Below are 27,681 nucleotides of genomic sequence, written 5' to 3'. Positions count from 1 at the left end.
CCAGATATTGGAACGTTTTTTTTTCACACATATGGGGATGAGCCCAAAGAGTAAAAAAATTAAGTTGGCAGCCCTGGTTCCCTTTAACATAAAAAACTGTATTTAGTCTTGTAAATGTTTAATAACTGCGGCTGTAGAGCGCACATGGATGACTAATGAGAAAAGTAATTGTCTGGATGAAACGCAGATGATTTTTTTTACACATTGGTGTGAACTGAGCCTTACAGCATGGTCCGGTCTATGACCCACAGCTGGGTACTTTTGTCGGTTCAGCTGTTTGAGTAAAGTTGACAAAAAAAAAAAAAAAGAAAATGGCAGGCAGTGAGCGAGGCTGTCATGCCTGAGCTGCCTGGGACGTGGGCGGGGAGGAAGGTGGGGAGGGGAAGGCAGAGCAGTGGCACTGTGCTGTGGAGTTGTAGCTGCTTAGTACCAGTCAGCGAGCGAACATGGAGAGTACAGACCAAGGTAAGTGGTTGTGTTATAGTGTTCATTATAAGCTGAGTACTAGGCGGACGGAAAAGGGACATGATCATAATGACTGCTCTCCCAGTCCGCTGGGTTCTGGATTTAACTCCTATAATTTCCAGATGGTGTAGTACCCTGCACCGCTTGCTCACCTATATTATATGGTGATCTAATAACGGTGCCTCTTACTGTACCTACTTATAATACGTGAAGTTGCAGGTGATCCACATTTACACTTATGGATTTTTTTCACACCTGGAATATTTTGCATTTGTATAATATCTATGTGTAAGTTGTGTATCTGGCTAATCGTTAGTGACGGAGCTGCGGCTTTTTTTTTTTTTTTCCGCTTGTGTATTTAACCAAAAGTATCCCTGACAGACAGACATGCTGGTGGAGTATGGTTGAATGCATGCATGCTTGCTCACTCCCTGTGTCTTTTAACCCTTTAACGCCTGCACCTGTCTTCTCATCCAGCCCGATTTCCCATTATCCCCCCTTCAGCGCATTGTGATGTGTCGCCCCTTCTCTGCGTGTGCTGACAGCTGTGGGTAGACAGGGTTGTGACACAGCTGCCGCTCGCTCGGGGAATGCGAGTGTCTGGCGTACAGCTCCACAGAGTGTTTGTGGAGTGGGCTGTCTGTGTTTATGTGCAGAATTTTTGCAGTGAGGTTTATTTAGAAATCACATCTCGGGTTTCAGGGACGAGATCCAGGATGTTTTAACTGAGGGATTACATAAAGTCTGTGCGTTATACAGAATTTTGTATTTGTGAATTACCGCTGGAGTACATAGTGTAATGATTGGTGTTTTAGATTTGTTTTTTTAACTCTCGCTTCAGACCCAAAATATACATCAAAGGTCCAGAATATACACTGCTCAAGATGAAGCCAACGCTTCCACATCAGAGTACAACCCGAGTCAATTACACTTGGAGATAACGATCTGTCAATTTCAGAAACAAACAATTATGAATCAATCCCTCCTGGCTTAGTGCACAGGAGAGGCAAAACCACCTCCCAAAAAATTGTTTTTAGGTGGTGGCTCCTAGGGCTGTTCTCACACCCGGTTTAGTCTTCACACTCCTCAAATATGGACCGGCGCGCTCTCATCTGTCGCCCTGTGTTGCATCCATTTTTCTATTATCACGTTTTAAACACCGAAGCAGGAAGATTGAACTTTTTTTTTTTTTTTTTTTATCCGTTGATTCTTAATGGATCAGTGAAAAATGGATGGAATATTGAAGCACACAGTTTGTCTTCCATTATTAATGGGTCTGTATAAACTTTAATGGCTGTGTCTGATCTGCAAAATGGATGAGAATATTACGTGCTCTGAGTCTCACTGATGTGCGTATGAATCAATAAAACTGTATGGAAACGAATATCCCACAGACATGTACAATGGATGTGTGACTGCGGGCTTATCCTTCCTGACAGATTCTTCAGTAGTCTTTCATTTTGCTGGTGTCCTTGTCACAACTGTTGGCATTACACTGTATCTGCTTCTTATTCTGGCTGTGCTTGTAGTCCAGTTCCTCCATGGTGGCACATCCATACGGAACGCCTTACAGAGCCGTAAAAGTGCATTAACCCAGCAGCGGGGCTCCTTAGGACTACAGGTGTGCATGTTTGTTTCTGATGGTTTGGTCTAAAACAGTCTCCATAAGGATGTAGTGTTGCTCTCAACAAACTACAATATTTTTTTTCAGTAAAGATTTAAATCTTTTGGTTATGAAGATCCGACGTGTGATTTGAGTGTTTCCTTAGTTGTTGTTTGTTTTTAAGTGTACAATGACTTTTCTTGTCTGTCACCAGTATCCCTTTTGGTTTGGAGCATTATTATTTGTGGACACATAATAGGTGATCACTTGTTGATCTATAGGGTTCCAACCAACAGATCTGCAGAACAGGACACTTCTATCCCCGTTACAATAGAGCTCTAGGGCGCATGCTCCACTGCTGATCCATTCATTCCCCATGAGGCTGCTGAGCGCTGCACTTGGCTTTTTCTTTCATCCCCATAGAGAATGAATGGAGTAACAGTCGGGTCTGACCTTCCGCTCCATTTTGTAATAGGGATAACATTTTATGGCTCTGCCGATCTGTGCGGGTCCCAGCGGTTGGATGATTGGCGAGTTACAACCTATCCTGGTTTTCGGCGTGCTGTCTTAATTGTTTGCTTGCAGCTGCTGAACACCTTACCTGTCCGTGTGATATTCACACAGGTGTATTACTTGTCATCATATCTGACTAAGCAGGTATAGACAAGTGTGCATACCATAGAGGCAGCCCAGGCAGATGCTATGTGGCTCGTGCTAGCCTTAGGTGCTTTACGCCCTTTCCTGTGAGTGAACCTGCTCACATCCCAGCAGCGAGAGGGTGAATTTAAGAGGTTGTGCTGCCTTCTTTCTTGTAATGGTGAGAATCTACGATTGCAATGGAGCTAAGAATGATTCTTTGGGCCACAGTTCTCAATGTATTTCATTAAAGGGATTGTCCACTACTAGATATAACAATGTCATGTGACTGCTCAGAAACCCAGCACTGATATGACACAAACTGTGCCTGTCTTAGCAGTTAATTTCGCACTTTTTATTTTTAATTCTGTGCTCCCATGTAGGGTGATTTAGAAGGGGATTAGTATCAATCAGTTAGATATGGATGGATATGTTTAAGTATTGTGGAAAGTTTTGTAGTATGACAATTAGATAAGCAGAAATGCATTTATCTTAAAGGGAATCTGTCAGCAGGATATCGCCCCAAGCCAAAATTATTTATATGCACATGTAGCTCTTTCAATACCAGCAGTACCTTTCAATGACCAGTACTCTGTTGCTGAGAAATCAGCATCTGGATTGACATGCAAATCAGGCTGAAGTGCTATTGTAGATCTGAAGCCTCTGTCACTCCAGCTCTATTCCCTGCCAAGCGCCGCCTCCTTGACTGTTTGCTCCTTTTCCTGAAGTCACAGAGCATAAGGCTATGTGCCCACGATGCAGAAATGCTGCATATTTTTTACGCTTCTCCCTGGCAGGAAAAACGCATGCTTTTTTTACATGCGTTTTTCCCGCCAGGTAGTAGTTTGTGAAGCGTCTTTGCATGCATTTCTGCATGCGGGTCATCAAGCGCTTTTACAAGCGATTTTAACATCACTTGGAAAAGTGCTTGACAACTTGTTCACACTATATAAATCCATGCAACCGGCATGGATTTATAGTAGTGTGACCAAGTAAGTTAAAAAAAAAAAAAAAAATTATACTCACCTTCCGGTGTCCTCCCGGTGTTCTCTCTGGCGCGTCCGGTGTGTTGGGCGGCTCGCGGTGGTGTGAAGGACCTGCGGTGACGTCATTGAGCCATGTGAAGGGTCACATGACTCAGTGACGTCATGGCAGGTCCTTCACAACAGCGGGAACATTGCAATAAACCGTAAGTATAAGCTTTATTTTTTATTTTAAATTCTTTTTTTTTTTTTTTTTACAGATTCTATGGTACCCAGGTCTGGATGAGTCTCCTCTCCTCCAGACTTGGGTACCATCCGCACATAGAAACGCATAATATACGTGTGTACAAATGTACTGACACGGATATTATGCGTTTCAATGCAAGTCAATGGCGGCGATTACGCTGCGTTTCCGCAAAATTAATGGACATGCTGCGGATTTTTGAGCGCAGCATAAACACTGCGGAAAAATCCGCAGCATGGGCATTGACATTGCGGCTTGTCATTGGGGACCATGGGGGGCGGATTACCAAGCGTTTCCCAAGCGTTTACGCTGCGGAAATTCCTCAGCATATACTCTTGTAAAACGCTACGTGGGCACATACCCTAAAGGAGGAGACAGCGCTGGAGTGACAGAGCCTTCAGATCTACTATAGCCCTTCAGTCTCATTTGCATATCAATTCAAAAAACTGATTTCTCAGTAATAGTAAAGGTATTGATGGACTTCTCGTTGAAAGAGCTGCGTGCACATACACATTGTTTGGGGATGCAATCAGTGCAGCTGCACAGGGGCTAAGGAGGTCCACTGTTGGCGTAAAAGCAGCCGGTAGCTTCTTGAAGGGAAGCGATCATCAGAAAATTTTACATTTTATTTAAATCACCTTTTGGTGCATGTGTTCTTTAACACATTTTAGCAAACTTTTTATTTATATATATATATATATATATACACACAGTACAGACCAAAAGTTTGGACACACCTTCTCATTTAAAGATTTTTCTGTATTTTCATGACTATAAAAATTGTACATTCACCCTGAAGGCATCAAAACTATGAATTAACACATGTGGAATTATATAGTTAACAAAAAAGCGTGAAACAACTGAAAATATGACTTATATTCGAGGTTCTTACAAGTAGCCACCTTTTGCTTTGATAACTGCTTTGCACACTCTTGGCATTCTCTTGATGAGCTTCAAGAGTTAGTCACCGGAAATGGTCTCCCAACAATCTTGAAGGAGTTCCCAGAGATGCTTAGCACTTGTTGGCCCTTTTGCCTTCACTCTGCAGTCCAGCTCACTCCAAACCATCTCGATTGGGTTCAGGTCTGGTGACTGTGGAGGCCAGGTCATCTGGCGTAGCACCCCATCACTCTCCTTCTTGGTCAAATAGCCCTTACACAGCCTGGAGGTGTGTTTGGGGTCATTGTCCTGTTGAAAAATAAATGATGGTCCAACTAAACGCAAACCGGATGGAATAGCATGCCGCTGCTAGATGCTGTGGTAGCCATGCTTGTTCAGTATGCCTTCAATTTTGAATAAATCCCCAACAGTGTCACCAGCAAAGCACCCCCACACCATCACACCTCCTCCTCCATGCTTCACGGTGGGAACCAGGCATGTAGAGTCCATCCGTTCACCTTTTCTGCGTCGCACAAAGACACGGTGGTTGGAACCAAAGATCTCAAATTTGGACTCATCAGACCAAAGCACAGATTTCCACTGGTCTAATGTCCATTCCTTGTGTTCTTTAGCCCAAACAAGTCTCTTCTGCTTGTTGCCTGTCCTTAGCAGTGGTTTCCTAGCAGCTATTTTACCATGAAGGCCTGCTGCACAAAGTCTCCTCTTAACAGTTGTTGAAGAGATGTCTGCTGCTAGAACTCTGTGTGGCATTGACCTGGTCTCTAATCTGAGCTGCTGTTAACCTACGATTTCTGAGGCTGGTGACTCGGATAAACTTATCCTCAGAAGCAGAGGTGACTCTTGGTCTTCCTTTCCTGGGGCGGTCCTCATGTGAGCCAGTTTCTTTCTAGCGCTTGATGTATTTTGCAACTGCACTTGGGGACACTTTCAAAGTTTTCCCAATTTTTCGCACTGACTGACCTTCATTTCTTAAAGTAATGATGGCCACTCGTTTTTCTTTACTTAGCTGCTTTTTTCTTGCCATAATACAAATTCTAACAGTCTATTCAGTAGGACTATCAGCTGTGTATCCACCAGACTTCTTCATAACACAACTGATGGTCCCAACCCCATTTATAAGGCAAGAAATCCCACTTATTAAACCTGACAGGGCACACCTGTGAAGTGAAAACCATTTCCGGTGACTACCTCTTGAAGCTCATCAAGAGAATGCCAAGAGTGTTCAAAGCAGTCATCAAAGCAAAAGGTGGCTACTTTGAAGAACCTAGAATATAAGACATATTTTCAGTTGTTTCACACTTTTTTCTTAAGTATATAATTCCGCATGTGTTAATTCATAGTTTTGATGCCTTCAGTGTGAATGTACAATTTTCAAAGTCATGAAAATACAGAAAAATCTTTAAATGAGAAGGTGTGTCCAAACTTTTGGTCTGTACTGTGTATATATATATATATATATATATATATATATATAATCTTTTATGAAGTGGGGGGGGGGAAGTAATCTTGCAATTTGTACAGTAGCCGCAGGGGATTACTCATACTTCTTGTCCTTTCAGGAAGAGTTTGCAGCAGGATTCCAATGACTGATAACACAGGATCCACCAATCCCAAAAAGCGATGTCACAGCTGATCCTGCTCCCCTTCGCTTCACAATGAACCACGTTCATTAGATGCTTCCATACAAACGATGGTGTCCGTGTCTTGCCATCGTGGCAATGTACATGTGGTGTCCCATGAAACAATAGGAAATTAGCGTCTAAATCCCCCATGCACATTGGATCAATGTTGGCTGAACCTGCTGATATTGGTGAGTTCGGCCAACTGTTTAAAGAAAATGGGCAGAACTGAGCAAGTTTAGTGGAGACCCCACATTACGGGGTTGGCCCAGGAACAGGAATATATGGTAATTGGTTGTGGGGTTTGAATTTGAAATAAAATGGGAGGGATTATGGGGGGTTATATAGGGGAAAGAAGCCATTTTAGGAATTCCTACTAAGGAGAGTAACCTTAAATTTTGGTTTAGATATTTTTTTTATTTTAATACACAAAAAAGAAAACAAAGAGGATAATCATATCGAGTGTTAGATTAGGGTTTGCAGATTGGGTCGCAGTGGTGGAGTTGATGTTAAGCTTGGTTGGGGGGGGATCAGATGGAGGGTTCCCCTTGATAATGGAATTAATAATGGATGATATGACACTTAGTGGGGCTCTGGATGGGAGTGGACCCTAAGAACCAGTGGTTGACGTTAATTTCACCACTGAACATGGTGTGGTGCCCTCGAGCTTGGGTTTTTTATGGCTGAGGGTAAAAAAGATAGTTATAAGTTTAAAATAATCGCCTGAAGCATCATTCAGCCAACAGCCATCTCTTGTGTATTGTGGTTTATATTAAATAAATATATATATTTACTGTAGCATAAAAACCTGATTTAAACAATCGGTAAATTTCTGATGAAAGCTTCCCTTTAGCTAAAAGATTGGCCAACCATCTAATGTGTATAGGGGCCTTCTGACTCACCGCTACCAGATGTCAGGAGACCTAAGGATCAGGCTGTGGGAATTCCATCGTCCAATAAATTTGTATCAGAGAGATGAGCTGCTCCCAGATGATTATTGCAACGGCTCACTGAGAAAAATGGGAGCTCCTGGCTGAGCGTTCCTGTGTATGGGGATCCATAGATTGCTGTCAGATCAATTGTGTATGGTCTGATTGCATTAACTATTAGATTGTATTTAAACAGAGTCTGTCAGCATAAAATTTCCTATCTAACTAATTAAAGATAAAGACGTATATTAACCAAAACTGGTAAACCAGACCAATATATTAAAAATAGCTTAATTTTCTAAGACTAAACTTTGGGGTTACCATAAACCCAATGCATAATCCAAAACAAATAAGATACAGAAAAAAAATCAAAATAGATCTAAATTTTATCGATAGACAATTTATACAAATACAAAAAAAAACCTTAAAACCCAGATAAAAGAAAAATGGGCTATGTAGTCAAGATAATGGCATAAAGGTACACTAGAAACCAATCAGTATATCAAAATAATGGGGGGGGGGGGGGATAGGGAGCCATATAATAGTCGTAGATTAGAGACCCTAAGCCCCCATTCGTTTGTTATATTGATTGGTTTCTAGTATACCTTTTATGCTATCTTGACCACATTGCCTGTTTTTTTTTTTCCGTATTTGTGTAAATTGTCTATCAATAAAGTTTGGATGTATTTTTGTTAATTTTGTTTTAGTGGTAGTTATAGGAATATATAATTACAGACATGGTCCTCAACCAGGTTGTGCTCTGACTATTGTCACACAAATGTAAAAATGCCCTCCATGTCGCTTTAGAGATTGCATGTGTGCAGTAAGCTCCTCCTGGGTGTGGGCTCTCTGATCTACAGCACATGGTGACAGCCGTGGCTGTGGACGTCCCACTGGACACTTGTGACTTAATTAGCATAAATATTGCACATGTGTTTTCTTATTAGTTTTGGGGCTCGTTGAGACGAGCGCACAATCGGTCCATGTACTATGTACCGCACACAGAGAGCAAACAGATCCACTATAGCCAGTGTGCCAGCGCATGTGTTCAATTTTCCTTACAGATCTATGGTCTGCATTGAAAAAAAAAAAATCATGGCATGCAGCGCTTTTGTCCATTTTACAGACAAGAAAAATGCATGCCATGTAAAGGCTGCTGAAATACCTTGTTGGCAATGCAGATGAGCACAAGAAACCAGTTAAGTCCTTAATTTGCCATCTCGACTGGTCCAATTTCCAATACAGTCATCTGAACCTGGCCTTACCAAGATCAGAAAAATCTGTTTGCAAACGCCCTTTAGGGGAGTTAACGAATTTCATAGTACATAGGTGGGCTGGGGATTCACAATGATGAGATTTTGGTCACGACACAGTCTGCATGGCCAAAAATGGCATTATAACCCCAAGGTACTGCAAGCAATTCGCAAAAAATCCAACTGGCTACAACTTTTTGCAACTATTTTATTTCTTTTTTCTGTTTCAGAATCTAGCTGATTGCTGTGCGAACACTTTCACCTGCATTATGCTGCGATGTAGAGCAATTGTTGGCTGCACGACTTGTCATGGCTAAACTTTTGGTGTAGTCCCAGCCCAATTGTTGGATTGTTGGAGACGCCTCTATGGGATTCCTATGATGAGCTTTTGGGGTACAACGGGGCTCTTAGGGCTGATGTAAGATAATACATCTTATTTCTGTTGTACCAACATATTCTGCGACACTTTACAAATTGGATCGGTATTTTTTTATTTTTTCCCTTATTTACATCTATATTTTGTGGTTTAAATCCCATTCATCTGATCTAATGGAAACAGCAGAATTAGTCAAGATGCAGTTGTTCTGATTTGGTCGTCTTCTCAATACTGGAAATGGTAAAATGAAATTTATTGCATGACGGAGCCGCCTGGAATTTCTTCCTTTTATCTTCTAATGTCTAATCTTTTGACAACAGTCTAGTATTATCTCTGGTATCTTCCTTCACTGTATCATTATCCAATCAATACGTGGACTTTGGGACATAGTTTTAGCACTTGTTCCTCAGACGTGGTATGATACAAGCGTCTACAATACCAGAATGGCACAAAGTCGTATGATGTTGGAGTGAAAGTTATAAGTAGCTGCAGGATCATTTCCAAATATTTTATTTCATTAAACGAGCTGTGCAATACTATACTGGCATGGGCTCAGGCCTGAGGAAGGGGCAGCTACACCTCGGGACCCCACCCAACTACGAGAGTGACAGTCGGGATGTTGAGATCCCGATCAAGATCTGTGTAATATATATCCTGGATAAACCGCTTCCAGGAGTCTTCAGGCCTAATACATGTTCTTTCAATTTCTTAATATCGTAAAAGGTGTTTGTCCCAGTCAAAGAAATAAGGCTTATCTGAGATTACCCAAAACCTTTTTGTCTTTGCCAAGGAGTTAACATGTTCCTGTATCTTACACCAATACAAGAAGCCATTGTTGGATTTTGTAAGTAGATCTGAAGGAAGGATAGAAGTATGTGCGGTCATGTTGGGTATTTTACTGATATTGCAGAATCAACCACTCTAAGGTTTTGTGCGCACAATCAGTATTTGCTTGCAGAAATTTCTGCAGCATTTCTGCACCTCTTGGCAGCAAAAAATACTGTGGAGATTCTGCAGCGTTTTTGCCATTGCATTGTATAGGAAAAACGCAGGCAAAAACGCAAAAAGAATGAACATGCTGCTTCTTTTAACACATGAGAAATTCTGCTCATGTGCACAGATCTTGCAAAATCTCATAGGAAATGCTGGGATAAGCTTTGCAATGCGTTTTTGGGGCCGATTTACCGCATAAAAAACGCACTGGGTGCACACAGCCTAAAAGTTAGATTAGTTTTTTTTTTTTTTTTTTTAAATAGTAAGAATTTTAAAAGTCCAGAAACTTTAGTGTAAGCTGCACATTTATAGGTGCCTTGGCTATGTGGCTTCTATGTTGTTCATTTCAGGCTTAGTAAATGCGCAGTTACATATCCTGTCTGTTTAATGAGGATGATTTTGTAAAGCAGACAACCAGCTTTGTAGTTTCCTTCAGATCAGTGGTGTTTTGTGGGTGGATCTAGAACCAAATACTTAATTTTCCTGCAGCACCTCCGCAGGAGAAATGAAGCATTACATGGTACAGTTAACAACCATGGTGCATCCATGCAGTACATGGATAGGGCAAAGTCTTGTATTTCAAGAGATCTTTAACAGTCACTGTTGATGATACGTATGATGAGAAAAGACACATCTGTTAACTCAAAAGTCCTCCACAGGGTGTTTAAAATTAGTTTTCTAAATGGGACAACCCACATCCTTTTTCCTATGGATTCTTCTAACCCAATCTGCAATCCGTTTGCTTACTCATCTTGAAACTAACAGAAAATTAGTCATCAACTTTTCCCAAAACAATACATTCAAGAAAGTGATGCAGGTGGGCTACTTTGTGGCATTCCGAGTGAAAGTGTCCCATTTACAGGGACTTCCCCCTTCACATGTCATTCACATTAAGGACTTTTCTCTTGTAAAATATTTGAATAGGTCATAAAATAATGCAAATAAAAGTAAAAAAAAATAGGAGCTTTTTAACTTGTAATTTTGCTGTTTGTCGTCATGCTGTCTAATAATAGAAGATGGCGTATCAATGAAAGTAAATGTCCACAGGCTGCATGGCTTTGTCATTGGTAAATTCCACCAGGGATGGTAAAACTCTTATTTCAGAAGTGATTGCCGACATGCATCGATAGATACTGTGATGGCAGGTTGTATATATTGTATTTGCTGTAACCAAATGGGGAAACCTCAGCCTCCAAATCCCAAACGCTCGGTATAACGTGCGTCCACACCATATTGTGGCTGATCAGCTCTACATGGTGAGGACATATTGGTGACCTATCCAGCGACCAGCGATGATCCTTAATACTGTAGTCGTTATTCATGTGGCTCTCCAGCGGAAAGAATGCAATGTGGTCCTGATGAAGGCTCGTCTGTGAATACCTCCGCATGTGCTTTGAATATAATTTTGCCTTCGATGCATTTTTGAATGTTGTCATAGTAACTGGTTTGCGATTGTGTAACCTCATTAGAAGAAATCTGTTCATTTTAAAAAAAAGTATTTTCTGTTTGCTGAATACCAAGAAATCTTTGTAGTCCTTTTACGCACCACAGCTGCCAGACGCCATACGGATAATAAAACATAATGAGATCCTGTCACTCTCCCTGTACAGTAATGACTGCAACTTATGCTTCTCTAGGATTTAGTCTTCTGTGAATCAATCAGGTCCATGGATTATTATTAATAATAATAATTAATAATAAATATATTTTTTATTCATGGACGGTATGTATGAGTTATACATACTCACTCTCCATTCACTTGTATTGGGCAAGGCCATGCCTTCTAGTCGGATGCGCCCACTGGCTGGGGGATGTATAACTCATACATACCGTCCATTACCGGGTCTCATACCTGCGAATCCCAACAGCCCACAGTGCATGGGGGGGATTCATAAGTCTGCAGTCACACAGAGTGACTGCAGACTTATCAATTTTGACCGGACAACATCTTTAAGCTTAAAAATCACCATCCTCCGCAGCATCTCTTCCTGTGTAAACCTAGATTGTGCTGCCATGTACAATGATGTATTAGTCTGGTCATTGTATTTAAACAAGCTATTAAATGACCACCGATTGCCTGTGTAAGTGCACCAAAGGCTAAATTGCTTTAATCAGTTTTTAGATCAATGGGATTTGACTCTTCTGATTAAAGAGGTTGAGAGAACTTTTTATATTGATGGTGTATCCTTAATATTTAATTGGCACCCCTGCCGATCTTGATCAGCTGTTCCCGATGCTGTCGGTGGCCGGATGTGCTGAGTTGCGGAGCGGAGGATAGGTCATCAACCCCTTTTTTAAAGGAGTATTCCGATCTATTGCTAGGACATGCAATCTTATTTGGACGAGGGTTTAACCTTAACACTGTGACCCCCTCCATCCCTTTACTTTACTTTAGTGACCAGCCCAGGGGATGGGGATGGCTCGGTACCCGGGCCTTTGCCTTGGGGATGTCGCGGTGGTCGGCTCCCAGGCCCGTACCCTGGGGTCGCTCTTTGAAAAGGGTGGATATTTGTTAATTTTCTAAGAGTTCGTGACGCCACCTGTGGCTTCTGGTGAGGATCACCAGCGCTGCGCAGTCCACTGAGGCCTATGATAAGGCAGCTCGATGGTATAGCTCCCCACAGGTGGAGCTAGGCCTCAGGGCAACGTATGGAAGGGGGATGCAGGACAGGCTAGACCCAGCCGGGTCAGAGCAAGAACAGGGACAGACACGATAGTCCCTTCAGTACCTTTTACTGATGGAAATTCAGGCACGTCTCGGAGCACTGTAGGGTGAAGGGTGCATGTCAGGATCCTCCCCAATGAGTGGGTGTAGGAGCTGCTGTTACTTGCCTCTGCGTAGTAAGCTTCTGACCTGCCTGGAGCTATGCCTAACTTTGTCTCTGTCCTGCGCTGGCTGACCTTGTGGTAGGGCCTTCTCTTGGAGTACACGCTCCTCAGCTTGCGGGGCCTATGTGTCTCCCGGCTCTGTTACGTATCAGCACTTTAGCGATCCTGGGACTTGTAGTTCTCCAGGGATTCCGGTTATGTCTTACTGGGTCATAGAGATCCCGGTAAGCTTCGGACCCGGTGTCTGGTAAATGCTTCGGGGTGAGCTAGTTAAGCTCCTCTGCCCCCTATGTACTAACTCTCCACTCGCCTTCGGCCTACTCGGGCCCTCACTAGGCTACTCACACTAACGGCAGCTTGCCGCGCTTCACCGATCTTATGGCGCCGGCACACCTAAATCTCACTTCTCTGAGCTACAACTGAGTCTTGATCTGGATAAGCTCCACTGCAGGATAGCAATTGCAGGAGCTGGAACAGGCTTTTGTCCTCTGAGGTAACCCTTCTCAGACTGTACTGGACTCACTGCTAAACCAGAATAGACTAGACTCACAACTAACTGCTGCCTGGCTCCACCTTCCCTATTTATCTATCCCTAACGGGCTCCCTCTGGTGGTCTGAGGTGGAAGGTGGAGATGTGTGAATGGTTATGGGGGCGTCTTGTGGAGGAATCCATGAATGCACTCTTCTAGGATCTGTGATACCAAGCGCAGCTGGGCGTCACATTAGCACTTTGTCCCATTCAATGACTGTGCAGAGAAAGCTTTAAACACATTTAGATGGCTGTTGGCCAAATGAAAGAGGTCCTTCTCTCCCGGCTCCACCATACACATCAGCGCTCAGTTTGGTCAAGTCTTCGTGTATTTTCAACAGGGAGAGAAGAGAAAGCTGTTGCTGGACCCTTCTGGCGGTAACGTTTCTCCCCTGAACACACGAGGTTCAGCCTATGAGATCCAAATCTCCTCGTGTGAGCCCGCTCCATACTCCTGCTTCCAAGTTGTGCCGCGCATGTCGTGAAGGAGTTAAATCGGGTCTGTGGCCATTATTTACAATGCAAAATACATAATTCGGAACAGATCTCTCCAGACCTCATGAGACTGAGGTACTTACTTTGATTATACAGCCATTCTGATACATATATCCAATTTCTAAAGTGTTAACCCCTTTACTATTGAAGGAGGCTTTTTATGAGTCCTGATATATAGGACTATACAGCCATTCTGACTTCAGTTGTAGAAATAAGTATACCAGAATTCAGTACTAAGTGATTTTATTTATGAATGTTTGTAGATTATGCAATACAATCTGGTGACAGATCTGCTTTAATCGGATTCATAATTTTCAAGAAGACAATGAAAATATCAGTAAAGTGACAGACAGACCATGCTCAGGAATTGTACGGTTATCTTCAGCAGGATTAGCTGTAAATTGTACCTTGATGGTGCTGTATTTCTCTTGTTACAACAGAATTAATAACAGGCACCAGCAGAATTTATCACCGATGTGAGACAGACAAGTGCTCCAGCGCAGACCAGTCATACATTACCTTGTAAGCACTTCCTTGCTCAGGCATCAGGGCAACTGTTGGGTGGTCTCCAAGGTCCTATAATAATGGGGGAAATCAGGCTCTTCGATGCATACAGCTTTTTTTTTTTTTTTTTTTATTTCTCTACAATTGTTATACGATGAAGTTCATCACTGATTGCACTGGTGACATTAATGGGCTGGTTCCATGACCCCCATCTTCAGTAGCCCTCCACTCCTCTGCCTCTCATCTTCCTACTAGTAGGGTGATGGACTCCTGATTGACATCTTGTACAAGTGACCCAAACTGTTCTCACCCATGCTGCAAGCAGAGGCAGCTTTATCGCTGTAGCTTTCTGAATCTAGAAATTGGGCCAGCTTCAGAGCAGCGCTTTCCAGCTTTATATCAAAGGGCTTGCAAGCATGCATTTCTTGCCTGGGGAAAACTTGGCCACATCTGATGGACTGCAGCGATGGCCAGTAACCTATACAATGAGAATTAAAACTATCGAATTAAAAATCCCTTCTTTCTTGAGAATGGAGAGGATTTTATTCACGTAGTAAATTGCAAAATTGGTTGCTTTTTTACAAGCATTGTGTAATTTTATCCATTGTGATGAGAGCGCCTCGTTAAAGGGAACCTGGCCTATCTGATAATGCTGTTTGACCTACATCTATGGGGTTAATCTGCAGGTTAATAGTTTTAGGAAGGTGCCCGGGCACTGTACTGAATGTGCTGCTGTATTGAGAAAATGAACCTTCATCCAGGTGTGCCCGGAGCAGCTACAGTCATTGATCACTATACTGTGAGCAGTGAATGTAGGCACACCCCGGCACTGTGACTGACAGCCAGCTCCGCAGTGAATCAGTGAACAGCGGGCTGTCAGTCAGTGCCGGGCATGCTAACAACCACCGCTCTGTGCGGTAACTGAAAATCTGGGAAGAGTAAAGTTGCTTTCTCCTGGGTGCTGCACCTTCATAATGCTATTAACCTTCAGATTAACCCTATACCTGCAAGTTAATTGCATTACCGGACATGATAGGTTTCCAGGAAGGGTATGTTCGCAAGTGGCATGATTACAGCGTTTTTGCCACTTATTTTGTGCGGTGTATTTGGTGCATAATATACGCAGTGTTGTACAGTACCTGAAAAACAAGATTTCTGAAACCTCATGTGACTCGCCCCCAGGGCCGTGGGGTACTCGGCAGCCGGGCCTCTGGCTGCTTGCAGGGGATATCACGGTGGCTGGCCCGATCCGCGACCCATGGCGGTCAGTGCAAAAAGGGGAACAACTTTTATATGGGGTTTTTGGGATTTTTTGTGACGCCACCTGTGGTGTCTGGTGAGGTTCACCAGCGCTGCAACAGTCATCTGAGGCAGATGGTAGGGCAGCTGTGATGGGACGGCTCCCCACAGGTGGAGCAGACCTCAGGGCAGTGTAGAGAAATGGAGGAGGTGCGCTGGGCGTTGTAGTGCAGGGAGGGAAATGGCACCGGCGAAATAAAGGAGCGGAGGCAGCTCAGTGCAGTCATCCAAGATTTACTCACAGTTCTTAGACAGTCCACAGGTGCACTGTACCGGCTCAAGCCTCCCACGTCGCACTGCTTTCACCGGGCAGTGGTTCAGTCCTTCCTCAGGCAGCTCGGGTGTACCTGTCAGAACCCCACTTTCATATGTACCTTCCTAGACCGACTTTACGCTGGGTCTTTACTCCCTCCTGCCCTGCGCTTCCCACTGTGAATCCTGTTCGGGTGCTGCGAGGTTCCCCCTATCCGTCGGAGTTGCACAGACCTGCTTGACCTTACTTTTGGATTGAAGTGAGAGTTTGGCTTCTGCTATAGAAGCCAGAAGCCTCCGGTTTTTCCAGCCGAGGCTTGAAGCTGCACGACTGGGCCAGGGGCCGGTCCCCTTCTTGCGGCCTAGATCCTCCTGACACTTGGCAGGTTTGGGATGTACGGGTGCCGCCTGCACTCGCCGTACTCCCCTAGGATCCTTTCTACAGAACGGAGCTTACTCCCTGCTCCCCTCCTGGGCCTCAGTCCTGGGCCCTTGTAGTGGAGCAGAGCTCCTAATGAGACTCTGCTCCCAGACTGTTCCTCTGAACTGTCCCTACTCCAACTCACTCCTCTCTTACTGTTAAGATGTCTACCTTTTATATCCACTGTATGAGTGCTCCCATGAACTACTTCCTCCAGCCACACCCACTACTGGTTCCCCCTAACTTTGGGTTCTCCCACCCCAGCCTGGGTCAGGGCTCAGCAGAAAACTACATTGCGTCTTGCCCCTCCTGCTGGCTTGGGGTAGTGTAGTGTTGGATGTAGGTGTTGGGGTTCCGTGCAGTACTCCCTCCTTACCTGAGAGAAAGGGAGACGCCACACCTCTGGGTGAGGTGCAGTATCTCTGTGGCGACTGAACCCTCAGGGGTGCCACATTTGCACACGCTGCTTTTTTTTCTTGTATATTTTAACCACCAATTTAACCGATTTTTCAAGTCTGCAGCCTGTGAATTCCATTTTTGCAGCATTTTTAATCCATCCAAATGAGTGTTAAAGCCCGCATGTAAGGCCACAGCCCCACTATTAGTATTTGGTCAGTATTCGGTCAGTATTTTTTCTCAGGAGTGGGAGCCAAAACCAAGTGAGGAGCAATCAAAGAAAAGATATAACAGAAACAAGTCACCAATTCTGCATTTATCACCCACTCCTTAGAAAAAATACTGACCAAATACTGATCGTGGGGACGTGGCCTAAACACGTTTTTTGGGAATACTCCGGCTTTTGTTGCTCATCATCAGTACTCCTGTTCCCTTTTCTTTTTTGTAGTAAAAATTAATTCTAAGGCTATGTGCCCACAATGCGGATTTAATATATTTCTGCCGCGGAAATGCATTAAAATCGCTTATTAATGTCTCCCACGTTTCCCAATGATAATCCGCATGTGCTGTGCACATGCTGCGGAAAATTCCACTGCGGATTATCATTGCGGAAAAATCCTCAGCACAACCATTAATTGTGCTGAATCTCGGCAAAATCGCCGCCATTGACTTGCATTGGACTGCATAACATCTGCATGACTACATGTGCACATGCGGATATTAAGCGATTCAATGTGCGGATGGTACCTGGGTCTGGGGAAGAGGAGACTCTCCTCCAGACCTGGGTACCATAGAACCTGTAAGTAAAAAAAGAATTAAAATAAAAACTTTATACTCACTCACCTTCTGATGGCCCCCGCTGTTGCTGCAGAGCGGTGTCCATCGGAAGGTGAGTAAAAAGTTACTTTGTATTTTTTACGTTCTAATTCTTTTATTTACCATAATGTTGGTCACACAATATAAATCCATGCCAGTTGCATGGATTTGTATTGTGTGACCACCTTTCAAGCGCTTTTGCAAGTGATGCTTGGAAAAGCGCTCGACAAAGGCATGCGAAATCTCATGCTAAAAACACTAGACAAACACTTGTGACGCGCCTCCTGTGCCGTGCGGGGGTACCCGGAGCCGGGCCTTGTAGGTGCTGGGGGTTGTAGTCACCGTGGCGGCGACCCGGTCTGTGACCCACGGCGGTCAAACCAGGGTAGTCTATGTGTGTCTGTTATATAGAGTCCGACTACGCCACCTGTGGAATGCGGTTATTGGGAACCGCCGCTGCGGAGCAGTCTGCTGAAGCTGGTGGTATGTGCAGCAAGGTGATGCAACTCCCCACAGGAAGAGTGTAGCTTCAGAGCGGCGCGTATGGATGATGGTGCAAGGTGTCGCGGTGCAAGAATAATCACAGAGTCCAAACGATGCAGTCCCAGATTCTTTACTCACGGTTTAAGCAGTTCCAGTTACAGGGCCAGTGTAAGAGCCCACGGCGTTCTGTGCTCACGCAGTGAGGGGCTCGGATGACTCCCAGATACCTCCAGAGTATTTATCAGGACCCCCTTCTGTGTGTCCTTTCTGGCCTTCTCCTTGCACCTCACACCTAGAAGCACTCCTGTCCCGGTGTCCTCGGGCCTTGGTGGGCGACGTGTGTTCCGTCCCCGTGGTCCTATGCGGTTACCTTCCTAGCACACTGGTATGGACTTATGGTCTGCGGTATTTGAAATGATGCAGCCTCCGGTTCTCTAGTTAGGCTTTGTAGCTCTTGGCTAGTTAAGGGACCGGTTCCCTTTCTCCGGGCGTACGGGTGGCTTGCTGCACGGCCCGTACCCCTGGGGTCCCTTCACTTCTCGTCCTGGAGCCTCTCCTGCTCCCCTTCTCTCTCCCTTCTCCTTCAGGCTCAGGCCTCCTGACTTGGCCCGCCTGTGGAGCAGGGATCATGCAGAGCCCCTGCTCCTGTCACTTTCCTCCTCTGACTGACTGACTGGAACTCCACACTGATCTAAGATGGTGTCTAGTTTTTATGTCTTCTACTCCAGTGCTCCCAGGATCTACGTTCTCCACCCATCCACTACATAGTTCCCCCTCTCTAAGTGGTTCCTCCCCACTCCAGCCAGGGATCAGGGACTGTGCTCTACCGTAGGAGCAATCTCGCCCTGTCCCCCGGAAATATGGTGTAGTGGATGTAGTGTTAGGGTCCTGAGCCATGCTCCTTCCTTACCTGAGAGTGAGATACCACACCTCTGGGTGAGATGCAATACCTCTGTGGCGACAGAACCCTCAGGGGCGCCACACTTGTCCCTGGCAGAAAAAACGCATGTAAAATTCGCACGCGTTTTTTCTGCCAGTGAGATGCAGAAATGCTCATGAAAAATCCGGTGCATTTTTGCATCATGGGCACATAGTCGAATGGTGACTTTTCAGCTTTATGGGCGTGAGTCTTTTAATCAATGACTTTGTTATATTTCAGCTAATTCTTCATTTGTGACTTTTCAAAATGTTGCAAAGTTTTTGTGTAGTTTCTACTGTAGTGGGGTACGAAATCTGTCATTATTATTTGTTTTTTTTAACAGTTCAGTACTAACATGCAATGTTTTAAAGGGGACCTATTGCGTCGGTTATCGCTGTTAATAGCGTTAGCGTTCACTCACTCGGATGAGTGCAATCCGATGAAAATAACTTTTGTCTGAATGCAATCAGATTTATTCTATGATTCTGTGCTCATCTACGGGTTTTTTTTTTCTTTTTTTCTCCTCAGATAGAGATCGGACTAAACCCCCCCCCCCCCCATAAAAAAAACAAAGCATGCTGCGATTGGATGCTAAATTTCGATTGCAAGCACCCATATAAGTCTATGGTTGCATGTGAAACATCGCACTGCACTCGGATATCACCCGAGTGCAGTGCGATTCCCGAAGACTCTGGCAACAGAGGAGATGGAGAAATTACTTTCTCCGTCTCCTCAGCAGCTGTGATGCGATCAGAGCACTGACACTCGGCTCAAACTCGCAGCAGAGCAGGAGCAGAGTGTCATTAGCATATTGCATCGGATGCTATACGCTAGTGTGACTCCGGCCTTAGGAAGACACCTGGCCGCTGTACTGGAAGTGCGGCACCCTGGAGAAAATTAACTTTTTCTCTTGGGAGCTGCCGGCGCTCACATCCCGACTAGATCAGCGAGGCCAGACACGTTTAGTCGGAATGTGGCCGGAAGTATGCAAATCGTAACCTTGTGGTCACATGACCGACTGCTCCCGGAGTGCGCGTGAAGTAAGGATTCCCAAGTCTGCTGGCACTTAATAACTGCAGACTTGTAGCCTAAGGCCAGACAACCCCTTTAAAATTTACATCACCACATTTCATTATCTACTTAAAGGCTCATGCAGATGTCTGCAAATCTGTTGGAGCACAGACTGTCATTGCGGTCTGGTCATTGCAATCAGGTCTGCTTGAGCCCTACCTGGCTCTTTATAACACACTGACTGAAGAGTACATTGCTAATGATTAAGACTTGAATAACAACTACACCCCGCAGTTACCTGGCAAGAAAAGACCAGGATATGAATGTGCAGATCCTCCTTCCCCTCTAATATGACCATTGGGAGAATAACTGTGTTCCTAAACGTTCTGCGTCTGTGCCTGGGATGTTTGCTCTTGTGAGCGCCTCTCATCAGGCAGTCATGTGAGCGCTGCGGGTTTAGTACACGTGTCTCTTGCTGGTTTCATGGGGAGGGTGGGGTTGGCAGGAGCTTTCCTCTGTTGCTGCCAGTTGTAGCCTGGCCTTTATTAGGCTCTCCTGCACGACTGGTCAAGTGCATCATTCTGATTAAAGTTCTCCCTTTCATAGTAAGTGTTGCTTTGATCATTATTTCTCGTCGACCCACCATCTTTACAAAATGGTTAATAGTTGCATAAAAACTTTGGCCATTATTTATATTGGTGGGCACCGCGATGCCAGAGCATGCACAACAAGCAAATGTGTAGCGCCAGCACAACTTTAAGTTGTCAGAAAATTCTTTGATGCTTAAAAATATTGTCCGATCTCTTTAAAGGCCTAACTGGGCATTTTAAATTAGCACTTCTATTAAAATTTTTATTGGCTAAACCTTGTGTCATTATAGATGTTGCTTAGGTGCATTAATATACTCATGATTGCAGGCTTTCCTGGTTTCCAGTAATGCTCTGGCCCTTTTCTGGGTCACGTGATGGCCTATTCCAACTTCCAGATCTTGCTGCACTCTGTATGAGCCAGAAGTCACTATTGGATCACAGCCCCACTCTCAGTATTGGGTCAGTATTTTTTCTCAGGAGTGGGTGATAAATGCGGAATTGGTGCACTTGTTTCTATTATACCTTTTCTCTGATTGTTCATCAGAGAAGAGGTATAATAGAAACAAGTGCTTCAATTCTGCATTTATCACCCACTCCTGAGAAAAAATACTGACCAAATACTGATCGTGGGGTTGTGGCCTTACAATGTAAGACTATGGAGCGGCTGAACGAGACGCCATAGGCATACATTGTATTAGCGACATCTGGCTTACACAGAGCGCAAGTATGATCCGGCAAGTCGGAGGGCTGGAGTGGCTCTGGCAACCAGGAAAGACTGTGATCGGGGAGGATGTTCTTACACCTACACTATACATTCACACATCTTTAACCTTTGTAATGCAGTGCTTCTTTATTATCAACCCTGATTTTCTAGTCCCTTTTTGTGCATTAGGATTGAACTACAATTTGTAGAAAGTACAGTATAAATTAGCATTTTTTTTTCTTTCTGCAGACTGTGTCTTTTCCATATTTGCTTTTCTTTGTAGTTTCAATTGCTGTTTATCCGTTCTCCGGGGCGTCTTTTACTTCTTATTGCTTTGTAGACAGGAAGTCTGATGGCTGCAAGATATTAAACCTAGGTTCCTAGATATGCATTACTCATGTGTAGAGGATTCTTGTGCTTGGTTTATCCTTAGCAAATCACAAACCTGTTGATCAAGTTTAGTAAAAATGTGGTTTGAGATTCTTTTTACCTGTGGCTTGTAATCCCACATTGATTTCTTACCAAAACACTTTTCTAGCTGCAAAAGGCGCTTAAATGGGTAAAGCTAAAACTGGCCATAGACGCAAGCCCCGACGGGACCACTGAACGTGGGCAAGAATGGAATGTGAAAGGAGCCTTATGCAAACTGGCAGTCTCCCTAAGGACAAACACCTCCATAGATCATGAAACTACTTGCACAAACCTCAGTTTGTTCTTCTAGGACCCTATTCATATCTGTGTTTTTTTTTTTTTTGTTTGTTTTTTCCTACAAGAAAAGCTTCTTCAATCTTGATCGGTGGTTTTTTTGTCTTTCCTAAAATTTTCGTTCGTGTCAGTTTCTACCAACAGTGTAGCATCCATTACTCTCAGATGTGATTAATATTATTTTCCCCCATTAGAATGTAAAAAAAAAAAATGGACCGTACTCCAATTATACATGGATGTCATTTTTAAGTAAATGTACACGTGAAAAGCCCATTGACTATCCTAGATACACATTTTCATGTAACAAATACAACGCACATGGACGTATAATTTGGGTTTTTATAGGTTCAGCAAAGTGCATGTTCATAGCAGCCTGGGGAGTATTTTGATGTAATTTCTTTTAGTAGTGGGGACCTGGCTTAGTAATGTAGAGAAACTGCATAGGAACACCTGAAAAGGCATAGCAAAGATTTGACAACCCAATGATGTATTCTGATGAGGACCGACACATTCGGGGCTGTCACAAGAAAACCCTTCTCTTACCTTACACTGCAACAGAAAAGGGAACGGAAGGGTTTGCAAGAAAAATCCGACATGTGTTCACTCAGTAGGAAATGTCCCAACTACTGATTCACAGAACACAGTCCTTGTGGTTTATATTAAAAAAAAAAAAATAAAAAAAAAATAAAGATCGTGACATTCTGGTGAAAACCGCTGTGAAATCACATGCAACGTCTCCATAGGTTTATGCAGTAACAGACAAGAACACCATTTAAGGGGAATGTGGCATCAGAATATTGTTTAAATCAGGACTTGTATTCAACTGTGTTTTTTTTTTTTTTTTTTTCCAATCCATATCACAATATAACCTAAATATTAGAAATCTTGACATTTTCACACAGGAGCTTTTTTGGACTCCCTATTTCAAAAAATCGACATGAACATTAGCGGCAATAGCTCCGACCCTTTTTTTTTATTGAAATGTGTACCCCTGCGGGGGATTACCACAGGATCCATAGGTGCAGGGGGAGATGTACACTTGGGCACACACAACACCTTCCACCCCAGGTCTGAGGGGAGGAGTCAGTTTCCAGGGAGACAGCAAAGCGGCAGTTAGTCTAGAGATGGGTGAAGGAGGAGGGAGACACAGAGAGCTGTTGGCTGAGGACCAGTTAAGCCCTGAACTAGGAAACAGGTCTGTGTTGTGAAGCGCCCTAGAGAGAGGGACGGAGGCTAGAAGGAGAAAGAAAGAGATAAAACTATTATCCCTTTAGCTTACCCGGACACCGGAGTCCGAGATTGCTATTAATTCAGGAATAGCATAGAAAACCAGGACAGATCAGGAGGATCTACTCCCCCTGAAGAAGAAGGGGAAAGAGTTGCCAAACTTGACCAAGTAGAGGACCAGGGGCCCAGAAAGAGAATTGGTAGCCCCAAGGAAAGGTCCTCATTGTCAGTTGTGGAGAAGGACCCCAAAGAAAGTAAAAGGTGGCACGTTCAGCTTAAGGCAGGACTGATCCCAAACAACGCACACAGTGTTAGAGGAGGCCTCACAAATCTCCAGAGTGAATATCTCTACCTGCACCGAAAACCTGGTTACCCTCCTGAACTGTACCTGTTACCGGACATCAGTAAAAGAAAGGTACTGAAACAAAGACTTAATGTGTGTGTGTGCCTACTTTGACATTACTGCCTATAGCATTCATACAAGCCGTATGCCGATCACCTCAGCAACCATACACAGCGCTGGTAACCGATTTTACCAGTTACCACAGGAGGCATCAGGACACAATACTCCCATCATCCTCACCCCCATCCCTTCACTGACGGTCCAGGGCATGGAACCGGGAACCGACCAACCGTGATCCCCACAGAAGTACCCCTACCCCTGTCAACCGACTCAGAAGCATGTAATGAGCGTGTGCAAAGGTCATTGAGCAGGGTCAGCTGTGACATCTCCTATTGTCAGTGGTGGATCCTGTTATTAGTCACTGTAATCCTGCCTCTGATGATACTGTATGGGCTTAATACAGTTTTAACAGCAGTCACTTTTTTTTTTCTTTTTTTTTTTTTTAGAATCCTACCTCCTGTCCTAAAGAACAGTAAGATTACCAATTTTGCTTTTTAATAAAGATCAATATATGAAAAAAAAAATTAACCCCCCCCCCCCCCAAAAAAAAAAATATATGTAACAGAAAAATCTAATTTATACATTAAGCCATTTTCTGACGTCAAATTCCTTTTTAATGGGAAAGTTGATGGCCGAGATGGGAATAACTGCTTCTAAATTCTGGGGCTATCAAAACTTAGGAATGTTTTCCAATAGAAAAGAATGAGTTACGCCATCAGCATAGCTAAGCTTTGCAATATGGTTTCCGTGATCTCCATTTTTATAGGAGTCAAGCAAATTGAGTAGCGCAACTGCCGTTGGCTCTTCTGATACCCCCACTCCTGGTGGCTTGGACTTGGAAGCCTTTATTTCCATCTCAGCCATGAAAGTCAGAGGTTAGACTAAGGGTCGGTTTACACGGACTGACCAGCTGCATTAAACGACCAGTATACAGTGTTTGGGTTCAGGTTGGTTAATAGTCTGTGTCCACACGCAGACCAAAGTGAATGTTGCGTACTATGCAATGTGTAATAAATCGCTCGGTGCGTATCGGCTGCCAGGGTTCTTGGCAGTGCAAGTCCTGTTTACAACAAGAATGATGATCTTTTGGGCTGTGCAAAAGATCAATACACCCAATGAACGAGCGATTCTCGTTCAGTGTAAATGCAGCCTAACCCTTCAAGTGTTTGCAGGTACAATACTACTAGGTGCATCTATCTCCTTACCTTCTGTATCCATTGTTTGTTTTTTTGGTGTATTTTCAACATATTCTGAAGGGATGTAGAAAGAATGCAGCTTTTATTCTAAAGCCTTTTTCAGAATATGCCAGATGACGTATCTATTAACATCCTATTAAATTGCCCCCAGTGCATGTAGATAGGAGAATTAGCTTGTGTGAACATTTCATGGATGGGCATGCAGGATACCTGGGCTCCATGGGATGTGTTGGGAACTTTTAGTTGGGTCTTCACATTTTTCAAAGCAGGCCGTGAACAAAGGATTCAGGGCTCCGTATTGGAGAAATAGACTTCCGAACCATTTTAGGACTGTGCATATTTTTAGGATCATCTGATAATCTGCTATTGGATAGCAGCAAAAAGTTTTGAAAAACATTGGTCCGGTGTCCATGTTAGTACTCCATGGCAGCTCGACCATGGTGCTGTGAATGTTCACGATTGGCCCTTGTAACGCCATAGCTAGGTTTGCCTTTTAACCACCAAAGGTGTCTGAAATGCCAACGTTCAAGTGCTGGCCAAGCATGTTTGCGGAGTCCTAGTCCGGCTGCCTAAGCGTACAGTCATGGGAGCTAGACCAGGAGCCTGTGAATCTTTTTGCTCGTCTCTATTTGCTATTCTGTGGCCGGTTCCAAGCAGATGAACCTCCTGTGTGAAGTCCATGTGCACTGGCAGGGCATATAGACACTGGTTGCTCAGTGCTGTAGCCATTACATAGGATTGGGCAGTATAATGGCTCAGGATGTCTTCTGAAACTGATTATGAGAAACTAATTAGTTCAATTTCTGAATAATAGTCAGGAATATACCAGATGATTCACATCACTTTGCTTAATAGGTGCTTTGTGCCAATGTTTGGTTTCAGCTTGTGAAAAGTTGGCAGAACAGCTGATATTGGAATATACACTTGTTTTTATTCTTCCTCATAAACCTGGCAGAATGATCAATTTATCTTCCAGACTTGGACGCCCCGTGACTTTTGATGCGTTTCTTCTGCCTCCTCTCTTTATTGCTGCATTAATTCACTGTTCTACATATTTTCAAAACTTGTCAGGTTCAGTTATGAAATGAGCCATGTCTTAATGATTTTTATCTCCTGAATTGAAATCTGACAATGAAAATTTTTAGTTGGCTCTTGTTTCATCTCTTAAAATTGTCCAATAGAAATCTGCAAGCATTGATGGATTGCATTTTCCTTGATATCTTTTCTCCATAGCCGCAATATCTTGGTGAAACTTCTCACCATGCTCGTCGCTCACCGCTCTGCAGTTTGGTAGAAAAAAGTCTAGATGTGAATGTAAGAAAAGAATCTTTAAGGACATTGTCACAAACCGATCGGAGCCACGTGCCCCTGATCCTTCCTCACAACTTCCGTGAGTTCTGGGTTTAGGATAATGTGAAGCGAGCTTATAAATTTTATATATTTATTTACTCAGAAGAGCGATGCTAGGTACAACATATACAAGCGGTTACAAGAGATATATATATATATTTATTATTATTATTCAGACAAATACAGTAAGGAAGCAGTAATACGATACAGTAAAATTAAAAGGAATAAAAGTGAATATACCACACTTTCATCAAAGGTCTCTGGACACAGCAGGAAGGGTGCTGTCATGGGTCCAGGGCGGTTCCTTGTGTCTTTCTGCCCATCTGTAGCGACAGGTGACCCTCAACAGAAGACCCCTCCTCTCTCACAGAGGGACACATTTATACGTAACTTGGGCAGGGCAGAAAATAGGCGATTTACATGTAATCTCCTCTTCCCTTCTATCAGACATTTTATAATCCATTTCCCAGCAATATTCTCATTGTAAGGTGCGCATGGTAATTGATCTAACACAGGAGCTTCCCCTGACTTCAGAGGTAATTCAGTTAGCTATTCCTCATTGCCATGATTCAATTAGCTCCCCCATACTCTTGTCAGGAATAGGCGTTTGCACTACAAAGGTATATATCCTAGCTGACCTGTATTCAATTCTCTCCTGGGCAATAGCATCCTTTTGGTAATGGCCTTTTGGAGCCGGCATAGTAACGTAATGGTAATTAAGTCATATCCTGACTGTGGGGAATACACCATTTACCCTGGGGTCCTTTCAAGTCAGACAGACTAGCATTCCTGCTGAGACCTTCATAACTGGGAATATGAATTTCCAGTCCCTGGCCTCACCACACCTCCCCCTTTTAGAGTGCGTTCGGAGGAAGACCTCGTCGGTCATCATCCGCAAGCACTTCAGCTGCCTCCCCTTGCCTGGATAACCCATCTGCGTTACCGTGGGCCTGGCCAGAGTTATACCGAACATCAAAGTTGTAGTGTTGGAGAGCTAGGCTCCAACGCAACAACCTTCCGTTCTCACCGGCTACTCGAGAAAGCCAAGTGAGAGGGTTGTGGTCCGTCACCACGGTGAAATGGCGTCCGTACACGTATGGCTGCAGATGCTGCAGAGCCCACACGATCGCCAGAAATTCCTTCTCCACCGTAGAGTAGGCCACTTCCCTCGGCAGAAGTTTCCGACTGAGTTATTGAACAGGGTGCTCTTGACCTGCTGAGTCAGGTTGGCTCAGAACCGCACCGAGTCTGTAGGTGCTGGCGTCAGTCTGTACTACAAGCGGCCGGGAGTCGTCATACGCCTGGAGTACAGGGGCTGCCGCCAGGGCAGCTTTCAAGGCCTGGAAGGAGCGCTCGTAGTCCGCTGTCCAGTTGACAGCTTGCGGCAGCTTCTTCTTGGTGAGGTCTGTCAGGAGCTTGGCCAGTGCGCTATAGTCCTGTACGAACTTCCTATAGTACCCAAGAAAGACATCACCTGTTTCAACGTGCCATTGAACCGTTCACACAGGCCATTAGTCTGTGGGTGATACGGGCTGGACACCAGATGTTGCAC

General features: G+C 44.0%; 1 protein-coding gene across 1 annotated transcript in view; it reads left to right on the top strand.

Moving 5' to 3' along the window:
• Positions 1 to 317: 317 nt before the first annotated feature.
• Positions 318 to 27,681, top strand: part of TPD52 (tumor protein D52) — a 258,486-nt gene continuing 231,122 nt past the window's right edge. Inside the window, exon 1 of the mRNA XM_073679486.1 lies at positions 318 to 465. Within this exon, the coding sequence (XP_073535587.1) occupies positions 447 to 465 (19 nt within the window). The 5' untranslated portion in view covers positions 318 to 446. The remainder of the gene's footprint in view (positions 466 to 27,681) is intronic.

Source organism: Phyllobates terribilis, unplaced genomic scaffold (genome assembly GCF_046119375.1).
Source record: "Phyllobates terribilis strain yellow unplaced genomic scaffold, ASM4611937v1 Scaffold_4__5_contigs__length_816908805, whole genome shotgun sequence".
NCBI classification, from domain to species: domain Eukaryota; kingdom Metazoa; phylum Chordata; class Amphibia; order Anura; family Dendrobatidae; genus Phyllobates; species Phyllobates terribilis.
This window is presented reverse-complemented; position numbering and strand designations above follow the sequence as displayed.